Here is a 13,800-nt window from a genome sequence, read left to right as displayed (position 1 = left end):
GAAAGAAAAATAAAATTAAGGAAACTGTGATAGTTTACTAGATACTGTGCTTTTCTTAGTTCAACACTGGTAATATTGAATAACTAAGAGTAAATTAATATGCTAATATTGAAAAATGTATACTTTGGGCCCGGAGAGATAGCGCAGCGGCGTTTGCTTGCAAGCAGCCAATCCAGGACCAAAGGTGGTTGGTTCGAATCCCGGTGTCCCATATGGTCCCCCGTGCCTGCCAGGGGCTATTTCTGAGCAGACAGCCAGGAGGAACCCCTGAGCACTGCCGGGTGTGACCCAAAAACTAAAAAAAAAAAAAAAGAAAAATGTATACTTTAATAAGCATAAAGTATATAAACAGCTAGGTAAGCTTGTGGAGAAGCTGACCAAGATAAATTAGGAGATACAGGTGTTCTAAATTTTCTATATATTGTTTAACATAATATTTATTAAAGTTGTTTAATATACAATTTCTCATTTGTCATTTTGGAAGTTCTTTATTGTAAAGATTATACTTTTGTCTGATGACAAACAGCAGCCATATTTTGAGTGATTATTCTGGACCTCCACGCTGAAAAGGAAAAAAATAAAGCAATAAAATTAGCTGATAAATTTATAAAAGAACTGTTTTCGTAGATATTGTTCATATTTATACTATTTTTTTTTTAAATTTTTGGGCCATACCCAGTGGCACTCAGGGGTTACTCCTGGCTCTGCTCTCAGAAATTGCTTTTAGCAGGCTCAGGGGACTATATAGGATACCAGGGATCGAACCCGGGTCCATCCCGGGTTGACCGAGTGCAAGGCAAATGTCCTACTGCTGTGCTATCACTCCATATTTACATATTTGCACATTTAATTTTCAGAAAACCCTTTCAAGTTTTCCCAGTTGGGAGACACTCCTTATCACTGCTAAAAATAATTGGGGTTAGAGAGATAGCATGGAGATAGGGTGTTTGCCTTGCATGCAAAAGGACGATGGTTCGAATCCTGGCATCCCATATGGTCCCCTGAGCCTGCCAGGAGCGATTTCTGAGCATAGAGCCAGGAGTAACCCTTGAGCACTGCCGAGTGTGACCCAAAAACCAAAATAAACAAACAAATAATATTTCACATATGGAAATCAAAGTTGACCTAAATTGGCAGTTCTGAAATTTCTTGGTTTCAGAAGTCCTTTAAATATTCTAAAAATATGGGGCCAGAGAGATAACATGGAGGTAAGGCATTTCCCTTTCATGCAGAGGACAGTGGTTCAAATCCCAGCATCCCATATGGTCCCCTGTGCCTGCCAGGGACGATTTCTGAGTACTGCTGGGAGTGATCCAAAAACAACAACAACAAAATATTCTAAAAATAGGGGCTGGAGAGATAGCATGAAGGTAAGGCATTTGCCTTGCATGCAGAAGGACAGTGGTTCGAATCCCTGCATCCCGTGTGGTCCCCTGAGCCTGCCAGGAGCGATTTCTAAGTGTAGAGCCAGGAGTAACCCTTGAGCACCGACACCAGGTGTGACCCAAAACCCAAACACCCCCCCCCCACACACACACACACAAAAAGGAAATTCTAAAAGTATGTTGAGGATCCAAAAGAGCTTTTTTCCCATACAATTTGCTTATTGCTATTTTCCCATACTGTACTTCTAAATACTCTTTTACTGCACACTTATTAAGACTTTCCTTGCTTGGTTTGTTTTTCATAACGCAGACAAAGGGAAGTACGAGTGTAAATCATCATATAAAATTCCAAAATCCAAAGATGTTACTTTGTTAGTTTTAGTGTCTGAGCCACTCAGAAGTGCTCTGGGCTTACTCTTAGCTCTGCATTCAGAGATCACACCTGGTGGGATCAAGACTAAATGGGAGGCTAGAAAGACAGAACAGCGGTAGGGCATTTGCATTGCATGCAGCAGACCCGGGATGGATGGTGGTTTGAATCCCGGAATCCCATGTGGTTCTTTCCTTTTTTTTTTTTTTTGTTTTTTTTTTTTTTTGTTTTTTGGGTCACACCGTTTGATGCTCAGGGGTTACTCCTGGCTAAATGCTCAGAAATTGCCCCTGGCTTGGGGAGACCATATGGGACACCAGGGGATCGAACTGCGGTCCTTCCTTGGCTAGCGCTTGCAAGGCAGACACCTTACCTCTAGCGCCACCTCACTGGCCCCTCTTTCCTTTTTTTTTTTTGGTTTTTGGGTCTCACCCGGCAGTGTTCAGGATTACTCCTGCTCTGCACTCAGAAATCACTTGTGGCAGGCTCAGGGGACCATAAGGGATGCTGGGATTCGAACCAGGGTCCATCCTGTGTTGGCCACGTGCAAGGCAAATGCGCTACCGCTGTGCTATCTCTCTGGCCCCATAAAAGAAGCAATTTCTGAGTTCAGAGCCAGGAGTAACCTCTGAGCACCGCCAGGTGTGACCCAAAAACAAAAATCAAGACTATATGGGGTACCAGGGATTGAATGTGGGACAGCTGCATGTAAGTCAAAACTTCATGGGGCCAGAGAGGTGGCGCTAAAGGTAAGGTGCTGCCTTGCAAGTGCTAGCGTAGGACAGACCGTGGTTCCATCCCCGGCATCCCATATGGTCCCCCCAAGCCAGGAGCGATTTCTGAGCTCATAGCCAGGAGTAGCCCCTGAGCGTCAAATGGGTGTTGCTCAAAAGCCAAAAAAAAAAAAAAAAAAATTCTACCCACTATACTTTCACTTGGCCCCCAAAGCCAAAAATGTTAATGTATTTTAGATAACTGTGATAAAGAGCAAGAACATACTTGGATAAATTCCATTTCTTCTTGGGAAACAAGTTTCCTTCTGTACTTCTGAGGTAATGTTTTGATTATTTCTGCAGTATCTGGTGGGCCCTGGTGCATCAGCCAATCAGGTGCTTTACTTCCCTTAGAATGCTGTGAAATTGAAGAAGAGTGAGAAGGTAGTCCTGATGATCCCAAGGCTTCTGACACTGAAAAAAAAGGGGACAAAATAAACCATAAAGTAATTGGAGTAATTGTTCAGGTATCTGTTTACTCTGATCTTTTCTGTTTGTTTATTTTGAGCAAAACACCTAGCCCAAAATAATTCAGAGGTAACTGTTAAAGAGTAAATAAGTATGGGACATGAGAGACAGCATGGAGGTAGGGTGTATGCCTTTCATGCAGAAGGACAGTGGTTCGAATCTTGGCATCCCATATGGTCCCCTGAGCCTGCCAGGAGTGATTTCTGAGTGCTGCTGGGTGTGACCCAAAAACCGGAAAAAAAAAAAAAAAAAAAAAAGAGTAAACAAGTAGGTGGGGTAGTTATATATAATTTTTATCAAGTTCTTTGTATTTCCTTTGTAATCTTTTATTGTTGTTGCTATAGTTCTTTGGCCATACCCAGCAATGCTCAAGGATTAATCCTGGCTCTGCACTCGAATTACTTCTGACAGAGCTTAGGGACCATGTGGGATGGCAGGAAATGACCCTGGATTGGCCACTTGCAAGGCAGACACCCTACCCACTGTACTATTTTTCTGGCTCCGACTTTTTAATTTTCAAATTAATGGGGTGAGGAGTTGGGCCACACCTGGTGGTGATTGGGAGCTACTTCCAGCTCAGTGCTTAGTGAAGTGTGTGGTAGCAGGAATAAAACAAGAGGTTTCTGCATGTGCTTAACCCTTTGAGTCGTCTTTCTGACCCCCAACACTACTCATCAAAAAATGAGGAACAGTGATATGACTCAATGGTCGATCACACTCCTTGAGTGCCTAAAATGCTGGGTTCAATCCCTGGTATTGCAAAACAAAAATGAAAACAAAAAACCAGAAGCAGTTTTATGTAAGTGAATCCTGAAACTTGTTAAAATGATTCCTGAAATTGGAGCTGGAATGATGGTATAGTAGTACAGTAGGGCACTTACCTTGCATGTGCCCAACTTGGGTTTGATCCCCAGCACCCCATATGTTCCTTAGCCTACCAGGAATAACTCCTGAGTACCGCTGGATATGGACCAAAACAAAAAACAAATTTACAAAATTCCTGATTTAAAATGACACCCTTCATAAAAAAAAAAAAAAAAAAAAAAAAGGGCGCACTCCATGCTAGAGTCACCCACATATAAAAAAGGTGTCAGAGGAAAATAAGACTTACTCAGAATCTTGGATAACTTTTCAGAAAATGACTACTACACTTTAAGAAAATAGACTTATTCATCAAATGAATAGATAAATGAAAAGCTTTTTTTTTTCCTTTATGGTTTGTTTTTGGGTCACAACTGGTGATACTCAGGGTTACTCCTGATTTACTCCCTGCACTCAGGGATCACTCCTGGTAGGGCTCATGGAACTATAAGGGATATTCTAGGATGGAACTCAGGTATGTGCAAGGCAAGTGCCATACCCACTGTACTATATCACTTCTGTCCAGAATAAATTTTTTTTTTTTTTTTTTTTTTTTTTTGTGGTTTTTGGGTCACACCCGGCAGTGCTCAGGGGTTACTCCTGGCTCCATGCTCAGAAATTGCTCCTGGCAGGCACGGGGGACCATATGGGACACCGGGATTTGAACCGATGACCTTCTGCATGAAAGGCAAACGCCTTACCTCCATGCTATCTCTCCGGGCCCCAGAATAAATTTTTAAAATTAGTTGAGGGACCGGAGAATAGCACAGTAGTAGGGTGCTTGCCTTGTAAGTGGCCAACACAGGATGGACCCTAGTTCGAATCTTGGCATCTCATATGGTTCCCTGAACCTGCTAGGAGCGACTTCTGAGTGCAGAGCCAGGAGTAACCCCTGAGCACTGCTGGGTGTTACCCAAATTAAAAAAAAAAAGATTAGTTGGGAGAGAAATTTAGAAATAATTATATAATTATTACTCCTCACAATCCCGAGAGATTCTTCTAAACAAAAGGGGAAAAGACAGGATAAAAATCCCCCACATATGAGACTGGAAATAGTACAGAAGAGTAGGGTACTTGCCTTGCAAATGAAATGATTCCCAAGCATTCCCTCAAAACAAAACAAAAAAATTACCCACAAAAACTGAGTATCATTTAAAACATTTAAAATTAGATACAACCAGTGTTGAGTTGTTTTTATTTAGTTTTTTGGTTTTCGAATCACAACCAGCCATGCTCAAGGTTTACTCCTGACTCTGCACTTAGGAATCACTTCTGGATTGGGGACCATCACCATCATGGATGCAAGGGATCAAACCCAGATCAGCCACGTATAGGTAGCACCCTACCTGTTGTGCAACTACTCTGGCCTTATTGAGCCACCATTTTTTTTTTTTTTTTTTGGTTTTTAGGTCACACCCGGCAGTGCTCAGAGGCTACTCCTGGCTCTATGCTCAGAAATCACCCCAAGCAGGCTCGGGGGACCATATGGGATGCCGGGATTCAAACTACCGTCCTTCTGCATGCAAGGCAAATGCCTTACCTCCATGCTATCTCTCGGGCCCCTATTGAGCCACCTTTCAAATGACAGTAATAAAAAGTTAATTTCGGGGCCGGGCGGTGGCGCTAAAGGTAAGGTGCCTGCCTTGCCTGCGCTAGCCTTGGACGGACCGCGGTTCGATCCCCGGTGTCCCATATGGTCCCCCAAGCCAGGAGCAACTTCTGAGCACATAGCCAGGAGTAACCCCTGAGCGTTATCGGGTGTGGCCCAAAAAACCAAAAAAAAAAAAAAAAGTTAATTTCTACCTGCTTGCAACATCTTGATCTGAGCCACAAAAAGCTGTCTATAAGAAGTTGTCTATAGTATACTATTTTATAAATATATGTGACATTTTTTAAAAATTTAAAGTACAACTTACCATTGAGTTTAGGATTGTCTCTTCTGTCAGGAAACCTTATTAATGGAGTATGTGGCTTGACTACCTATAATAAAAATGGGGGAAGTAAAATATGAAGTGCTGAAATAATCTCACTAACTATAAAAATAAAATAAATCTAGGAAGACTCATAAAACCTTCGTTTAAAACTTTGGTTTTACTGGTAACTTTAAATTTTACTACCTATTCCTTCCCAATAGGAAGCTAGTCAAGAATTATTAACTTGTCTTTCTTATCTACTATTCACAATAAAATTATATATATATATATATATATATAAAATATATATATATATATTTTTTTTTTTTTTTGGTTTTGGGGCAACACCCGGCGGTGCTCAGGGGTGTCTCCTGGCTGTCTGCTCAGAAATAGCTCCTGGCAGACACGGGGACCATATGGGACACCAGGATTCGAACCAACCACCTTTGGTCCTGGATCGGCTGCTTGCAAGGCAAACACCGCTGTGCTATCTCTCCGGGCCCTATATTTATATATTTTATATTTTACTATATTAACAACTGCTTGGGGCCACAGTGAGTAGGGTGTATGCCTTGCATGTAGCTGACTCAGGTTCAATCCCTGACACACCAACATAATTTCTAGAACAACACTTGTGGAGTGATCCCTGAGCATAGAGACCAAGTAACCCCAGTGCCGCCAGGTGTGGCCCCAAAAGAAAACAAAACAAACAAAAAGTACCTTTTCTAATTACAACATGTTACATGTAAAAAAATTTGGTAAGGGGCCTGAGTGCGATAGCAAAGTGGCTGTAGGGTGTTTGCCTTGCACAAGGCTGATCCAGGTTTGATACCAGGCATCCCATTTGGTCCTCTGAGCCTGCCAGGAGTGATTTCTGAACTCAGAGCCAGGAATAACCCCTGAGCTCTGCTGAGTGTGGGTGTGGTCCCCAAACAAATGCATCTCATGACCTCCCCCAATATGCTAGGGGTGATTTCTGAGTGGTAGAGCCAGGAGTAATCCCTGAGCACTGCTGGGTGTGGCCCCCAAATTAAAAAAAAAAGCTAGTGAGGGGCCAGAGAGATAGTATAGCAGATAAAGCACTTGCTTGCACATGGCTGAATCAGGTTCAATACCCAGAACCCCAAATGGTCCTCAGACCACCAGGAGTGATGCCTGGTGTGAAAGGAAAAGGAGTACACCTTAAAACACCACCAGGTATGATAAAAAAAATAATTTTTTTATTAAAGATTTTGAGCTTGGCTCTATTGTCTTTTCTTTCAGAGACTATTACAAATGTTACAACTTCTTTTTTTGGGGTGGGGGCACACCCAGCGGCGCTCAGGGGTTACTTCAGGCTCTAAACTTAGAAATCGCCTCTGGCTAGAAGAGGGACCATATGAGATGCTGGGGATGAAACCAGTGTCTGTCCTGGGTCAGCGATGACCAAGGCAAATGCCCTACCACTGTGTTACAACTTCTTGTCTGTGTTTACTTCCCATTTCTTTGAATCCTTTATTTTGGGGTTTTGGGTGTACTAGCTGTACTTGGGGGTTGTCTAGCAGTGCTCAGGGGACCAGGCAGTGCACGTATTCAGGCTATTTTTTTTTTTTTTTTTGGTTTTTGGTGACACTCAGGGGTTACTCTTGGCTCTGCACTCAGAAGTTCACACTCCTGGCAGGCATAGGGGAACATATGGGATGCCGGGATTTGAACCACCATCCTGTGTTGGCCGCGTGCAAGAAAAACGCCTTACTGCAGTGCTATCGCTCCGGCCCCTATATCTAAGTTTTAAATTAACCTGAAAGACAATCTCTTAACTTATGAATTTCTTCTCTTAATAATTCTATACTATTAGTTTCAAGCCCATTCATTATTTCCTCTGTTATCTTTTCTATTTTTTACTTTTGAGCCATACCCATTGGTGCTCAGAATTTACTCCTGGCTTGCGTAGGGATCATTCCTGGTGAGTTGAGGTGCCATGAGGGGTGCCAGGGTCTGTCTACCCTATGGGCTGTATTACTATTGCTTTGGCCCCAACTGTTCCTTTTCTTCCAATCAACTGGTTCCATCTTTAGAACCACATTTCATTCAACATTGTTCCTTGCTGGAAGTTTACTTGGGGGAGGGGTTTTAGGACCATACAGGTAGCACTCAGGCTCAGAAATCACTCCTGGCAGGCTTAGAGGAGCATATGGGATGGCAGGGATTGAACCCTTAGCCACTGTGCTATTGCTTCGACCCCTGGAAATTTTACCTCCGTTGTATATCTCATACCTTGAATTAATCTAACCATTCAGTTTATCCCCTCTGTGCATAATGCAAGTGATTTCCTATCTGAAAAACTTAACACCTTTCTATTATTTGTCCAAACATATCAAATATATACTCTTTTTTTTGTTTTGTTTTTCGGGCCACACCCATTTGATGCTCAAGGGTTACTCCTGGCTAAGCGCTCAGAAATTGCCCCTGGCTTGGGGGGACCATATGGGACACTGGGGGATTCGAACCGCGATCCTTCCTTGGCTAGCGCTTGCAAGGCAGACACCTTACCTCTAGCGCCACCTCGCCGGCCCCCAAATATATACTCTTACACCAAACCCAAAGTCATCAACAACAGAATCAAGATACCCAATCTACAACAAGTTATATACAAAAGGAACCAGCTACACTTAGTAGCTTAGTCCAGGGGGTTAAGGGTGGAGGTATGGGATGCATGCTGGGAACAGTGGTGGAGGGAGGTCCACACTGATGGTGGGAATGGTCCTAATTCACTGTCACTATGTACCTTAAATATAACTGTGAAAGACTTGTATTCACATTGGTCACAATAAAAAAAAATATGTGTATATATATACACACATATATATATACTTCATTTTCGGCATATATATAACTTTTAGTCTTCTAAAATTACTTCTGCATATCCTGTAGTATAGCTAAGTTTCACTAATTAACAATGACACCATCCTTTGTGAATTCCGATTAGTTTGTACCAGTCTGTTGAAATTTGTTCTTCAAATTTTGGATCAAGAGTCAAATTCTATTCTATGGAGACACCAAGTCCATCTTGGCACTGTAATTCAGTATGAGCAAATGGCCTCGCTTAGAGATACTCAAGAAATTTTGTTGGGTCAGAAAGATAAAGAGTACAAAGGTCAAGGGGCCTGCCTAGCATGTAGTTGTGGCCACAAGCCAAACCCAGCACACACATATATAGTCTGTCCTGCATGCTGAGTCAGATGTAGTTACTGAGCACAGCCCCCACTCATTTATTTATTTTTGCTAGAAAGCAATATTGCTTTTTTTGCATTATGAATATGGGTACAGGGCTTTGTGCCTATGAGACCATCCCTTATTGTATATTTCACATTCTCAACCCTTTTTTGGGCAAAAATCAGAAGTTGTTATTACGGTGTACTTAACCCACCCATTTTAACAAATCTACCTCAAATTATTCATATTTTTCCCATTTATTCATTTTAAACTCGGCTATCAAAATACTAATGGTACTTGCTCTTTGTTATATGTTCCCTTTATCCTCGAAGAATTTTTTTTTTTGGGGGTCACACCCGGCGGTGCTCAGGGGTTACTCCTGGCTGTCTGCTCAGAAATAGCTCCTGGCAGGCACGGGGGACCATATGGGACACCGGGATTCGAACCAACCACCTTAAGTTCTGGATCTGCTGCTTGCAAAGCAAACACCACTGTGCTATCTCTCCGGGCCCCATCGCAGAATCTAAACACAGAAACTTCCCATGACATAAGTAAATGAGTTTCATCTGTTGCAACGGGAACAAATACTGATCTTGTATTATCACTCTGACTGAAACAACTTAAAATAAGGCCATTTAAAAGATGAGTGGAGAGAGAATACAAGGAGGTAGACTCTGCTATGCTTTGCGAGCAGGAAGCCAGGGATTCGGTTCCCCTCATAGCAGTAAAGTTAGTTCTGTCCCCTGCCCCTTCCCCACCCCAGGATTATTGGCGTGTACCCAAACCAAGAACAAAATGCACTTATTTAAGAGAAACGCGTTTCTCATATCAAAGCTACCCATACCATAATACACTTTCCTCGTGAGGAAAAAAAAAATTCATGGGAACCAGTCACACAAGTGGATTTTTACCAACCACTGATAAACAACTTCATCAGTCCCGCTTGGGTTAACGACTACCGCTGGGGCAGCAAATAAACCAGCTGTCAGGAGTTATTGATACCTGGTTTAAAAAAAAATCCGGTCCCGAGCTCCCCACAAAGACGAGTGCAGTTAGAGAAATGACTACATTGAGAACTGTCATAACAATGTGAATGAACGAGGGAAGCAGAAACCTGTCTAGAGCACAGGCGGGGGTCGGGTGGGGAGGAGGCGGATTTGGGACATTGGTGATGGGAATGTTGCCCAGGTGAAAGGGGGTGTTCTTTACATGACTGAAACCCAACCACAATCATGTCTGTAATCAAGTTGTTTAAATAAAGATATATTTTTAAAAAAAATCCGGTCCTGGAACTACTTCTCTAAGCTCCAAAGTAAAAGCCTAGGAAACCAACACTAAAACGATGGTTTTGCCCTCCATTCTCTCTCCCTCGACGGAGCCCGAGGCCAGCAGCTTCTAGCGGGAAGGGATCAACGACGGCGGGCTCGGGCGCAACCCCTTGGGGCCAGCAACGCGCCCGTCATTCCGGAGACCTTGAAGGGACACTGGGTCGGACGCGGGGCTCGCTTCCTCCCGGCCGGCGCTCGCTCCCCGCCCATTGGCTGGCCGGCCACAGCTCGGGCGCTGCAGGGCGGCGATTGGCCAGGCCGGGCCGGAGCGTGGCCCGCAGTCTTCGCGGGAATAGCGTGTTCGGTCTGTTCCCCTCGGACGCTGCCCGGCCCCTCTGCGAGCGAGCCTCGTCTCCGGGCCCGGCCGCCCGATCCGACCCCAAGGGCTCGGGTCCCACCTGGCACGGCCACCCCTGGAGAACCAGCCACCCGAGGCCTCCGAGGCCGCGGGCAACGCCTCGGCTTTGGCTCCCGGGCGCTGAGACGCCAGTCGGCACCGCCCCGCAGCTCGCGTTGCAAGCAAGCCGGGGAACCTCTTTTACCTGGACGACCCTGCTGGCCGACGCCATCTTGCTGCCCATCATGACCCCCGAGCCGGGGCGGCTTCCGGGGCGCGCGCGAACCGCTCGGGTTAAAGTCCTGGGCGGCGAGGGGCGGGCGCGCGTGGGAACGTCACGGGGCGGAGCGCGAGGGCGCCCAAGCCACGCCCACTGGCTCTAGTCCCGCCCCTCCTGGCCTGAGCCCGTCCTCCCTCCGGGCCCGCCTCCCAACTGTCCCAGGTGTCTTTCTTTCTCTTTCTTTCTTTTTATTTATTTATTTATTTATTTTTTTAACATTTTGAGATAGAATGAAAACTGAAAAACATAAGAGGGGAATCAATGATATGAAGAGTGGGAAAAGAATTATCAATATACATAAAAGAGAAAATAAGATCTTAAAGAAATAAATGTGTAAAGAGAACGTTTTATTACCTACTTCAAGTTAATTTTTTTTTTAATTTAAACACCTTGATTACATACATGATTGTGTTTGGGTTTCAGTCATGTAAAGAACACCACCCATCACCAGTGCAACGTTCCCATCACCAATGTCCCAAATCTTCCCTCCTCCCCACCCGACCCCCGCCTGTACTCTAAACAGGCTCTCCATTTCCCTCATACATTCTCATTATTAGGACAGTTCAAAATGTAGTTATTTCTCTAACTAAACTCATCATCTTTGTGGTGAGCTTCCTGAGGTGAACTGGAACTTCCAGCTCTTTTCTCTTTTGTGTCTGAAAATTATTATTGCACGAATGTCTTTCATTTTTCTTAAAACCCATAGATGAGTGAGATCATTCTGCGTTTTTCCCTCTCTGACTTATTTCACTCAGCATAATAGATTCCATGTACATTTCATGACTTCATCTCTCCTGACAGCTGCATAATATTCCATTGTGTATATGTACCACAGTTTCTTTAGCTATTGTTCTTTAGCTATTATTTGCTTTCGCGGCTCACAAGTTGGGTGTGATGTAGACACATTTCTTCCCCAGATAGCCAAAAATTTAAATGGAAACCTAGTAAATAGTAATACAAGCGTCTATCAGGGGTCCTCAAACTTTTTAAACAGGGGACCAGTTCACTGTCCTTCAGACTGTTGGAGGGCCAGATTATAGTAAAAACAAAAATTATGAACTAATTTCTATGCACACTGCATATATCTTATTTAGAAGTGAAGAAACAAAATGGGGAGTAAATACAATATGTGACCCGCGGCCCGTAGTTTGAAGACCCCTGGCTCCTCAAGCAAAATTATCTATGAGGGGCATCGGGGCAAGCTTAGAATGTGTGGTCCATGCCAATTCTAAAGGAAGTAACAGGAATTGCATGGTCTCGTGCATTGTTTGACTGTCTTCTGTTATCTTTTTTTAGGGGGTAGGTAGGGAGAGCTCTTTGGTCATACACTACGGTGCTCAGGGGTTACTCCTGGCTCCACTCAGAAATCAGTCCTGGTCAGAGGAGGGAACCATTTGGGATGCAGTAATTGAACCTGGATTGGCTGCATGCAAGGCAACCTTACCTTACCTGTTTTGGGCCCTCTCTTCTGTTACCTTTAATCCTGAATTTAGAAGTTTTGCTGATGGCATCTAATTGAAAACAATGTCGGGGCTGGAGCAAAAGTACAATAGATAGGGTGCTGATCCAGGTTCCGTCCCCTGCACCCTAGTTATATGGTCCTTGACCACCACTAAGTCTTTTTTTTTGGGGGGGGTCACACTCAGCGGCGCTCAAGGGTTATTCCTGGCTCTGCGCTCAGAAATGGCTCCTGGCAGGTTCGGGGGGATCCTATGGGATGCTGAGAATTGAATCAGGGTCCTCTGAGGTTGGCCGCGTGCAAGGCAAATGCCCAACAGTCTTCCTGAACCCCAACTATAGCAAAATCAGCCTGTCATTTTTCTATTTATATTTTCATTGATTTTCCCCCTGGGGGGTGGGCCATTTAAGTCACTTCTGGAAGTACTTACCTGGCTCTGTGCTTGAGTCACTCTTGCTGCTGATGGTAGTGAAGGCTTAGGGAATATGGAACTGGGGTCAGCTACTATAGTATGCCTGTACTATAATTTCAGCCCATTGTTTGCACTTTTGTTTTGGGTTTTTTTGGTGGCAGCTTAAACTAATTTGATGTTGTAATGTCCCTCTTAGGGGAGGCAAGAAAATGAATGGAACTACCAGTCTGTTCTGAAAGCTGTGGGCTGCTTTGGCTTCTCCTCTCCTCCCTCAGGAATGTCCCTTGTCCGTGGGAAGGCACAGTGGAACCCTGACCTCAGGCAATGAAGGTTTTCTTGATCCTCTCCTAGAGGAATGTGTGTTTTTGCAAGGACAAGGTGGGGCTGAGCCTCTCTGGATTGCATACATGAATGATTACACTCTACAGAACTTTAGAGATCACCAGAGTGGTGTGGAAATAAACCTGTCTAGAGTGTCCTTAGAGCCTTTAAAGTTTCCTCGTTCATTGAAACTGCTAATAAAATTATGATGTGGGGCCGGGAAGGTGGCGCTAGAGGTAAGGTGTCTGCCTTGCAAGCGCTAGCATAGGATGGACCGTGGTTCGATCCCCAGCTTCCCATATGGTCCCCCCCAAGCCAGGGGCGATTTCTGAGCGCATAGCCAGGAGTAACCCCTGAGCGTCAAATGGGTGTGGCCCGAAGGGAAAAAAAAAAAAACCACCTATGATGTGAGCTACCCACATTTATAAATGGAGGTACAACAGAAATAACTTTCAGTTTTGCAGGAGTAAATGTGTTAAAAATGTTTTTTTAAAAATATACTCAGAAATTCGCTGTTCCTGTTTGCCTTTTACGGATCTATTATGCATTTTAGGAGGAAACAAACAGAAAATGCTTTATCACCCTATTTGCCTAGACCTATGTTTCTGTAGTCACCATCCTGTTTGTCCTCCAAACTTATCCCTTTTTAGAAAAAAGACAAGTTTCTGACCCCTTCTTTCATCTATATAAATATTCTT

General features: G+C 44.0%; 1 protein-coding gene across 1 annotated transcript; it reads right to left on the bottom strand.

The window, feature by feature from the left end:
- Positions 1–424: 424 nt before the first annotated feature.
- MRPS36 (mitochondrial ribosomal protein S36) lies at positions 425–10,929 on the bottom strand. Its single transcript, XM_049768829.1, has 4 exons — positions 10,836–10,929; positions 5,774–5,837; positions 2,755–2,942; positions 425–562 (listed from the first exon to the last, which is right to left on the bottom strand). The coding sequence occupies exons 1-4, from the start codon at positions 10,875–10,877 to the stop codon at positions 545–547; spliced, it is 312 nt and encodes a 103-aa protein (XP_049624786.1). The 5' UTR covers positions 10,878–10,929; the 3' UTR covers positions 425–544.
- Positions 10,930–13,800: the final 2,871 nt, after the last annotated feature.

This window comes from Suncus etruscus, chromosome 2 (genome assembly GCF_024139225.1).
Source record: "Suncus etruscus isolate mSunEtr1 chromosome 2, mSunEtr1.pri.cur, whole genome shotgun sequence".
Lineage (NCBI taxonomy): Eukaryota > Metazoa > Chordata > Mammalia > Eulipotyphla > Soricidae > Suncus > Suncus etruscus.
Note: the sequence above shows the minus strand (reverse complement) of the source record. Positions and strands in the feature narration are given on the sequence as shown.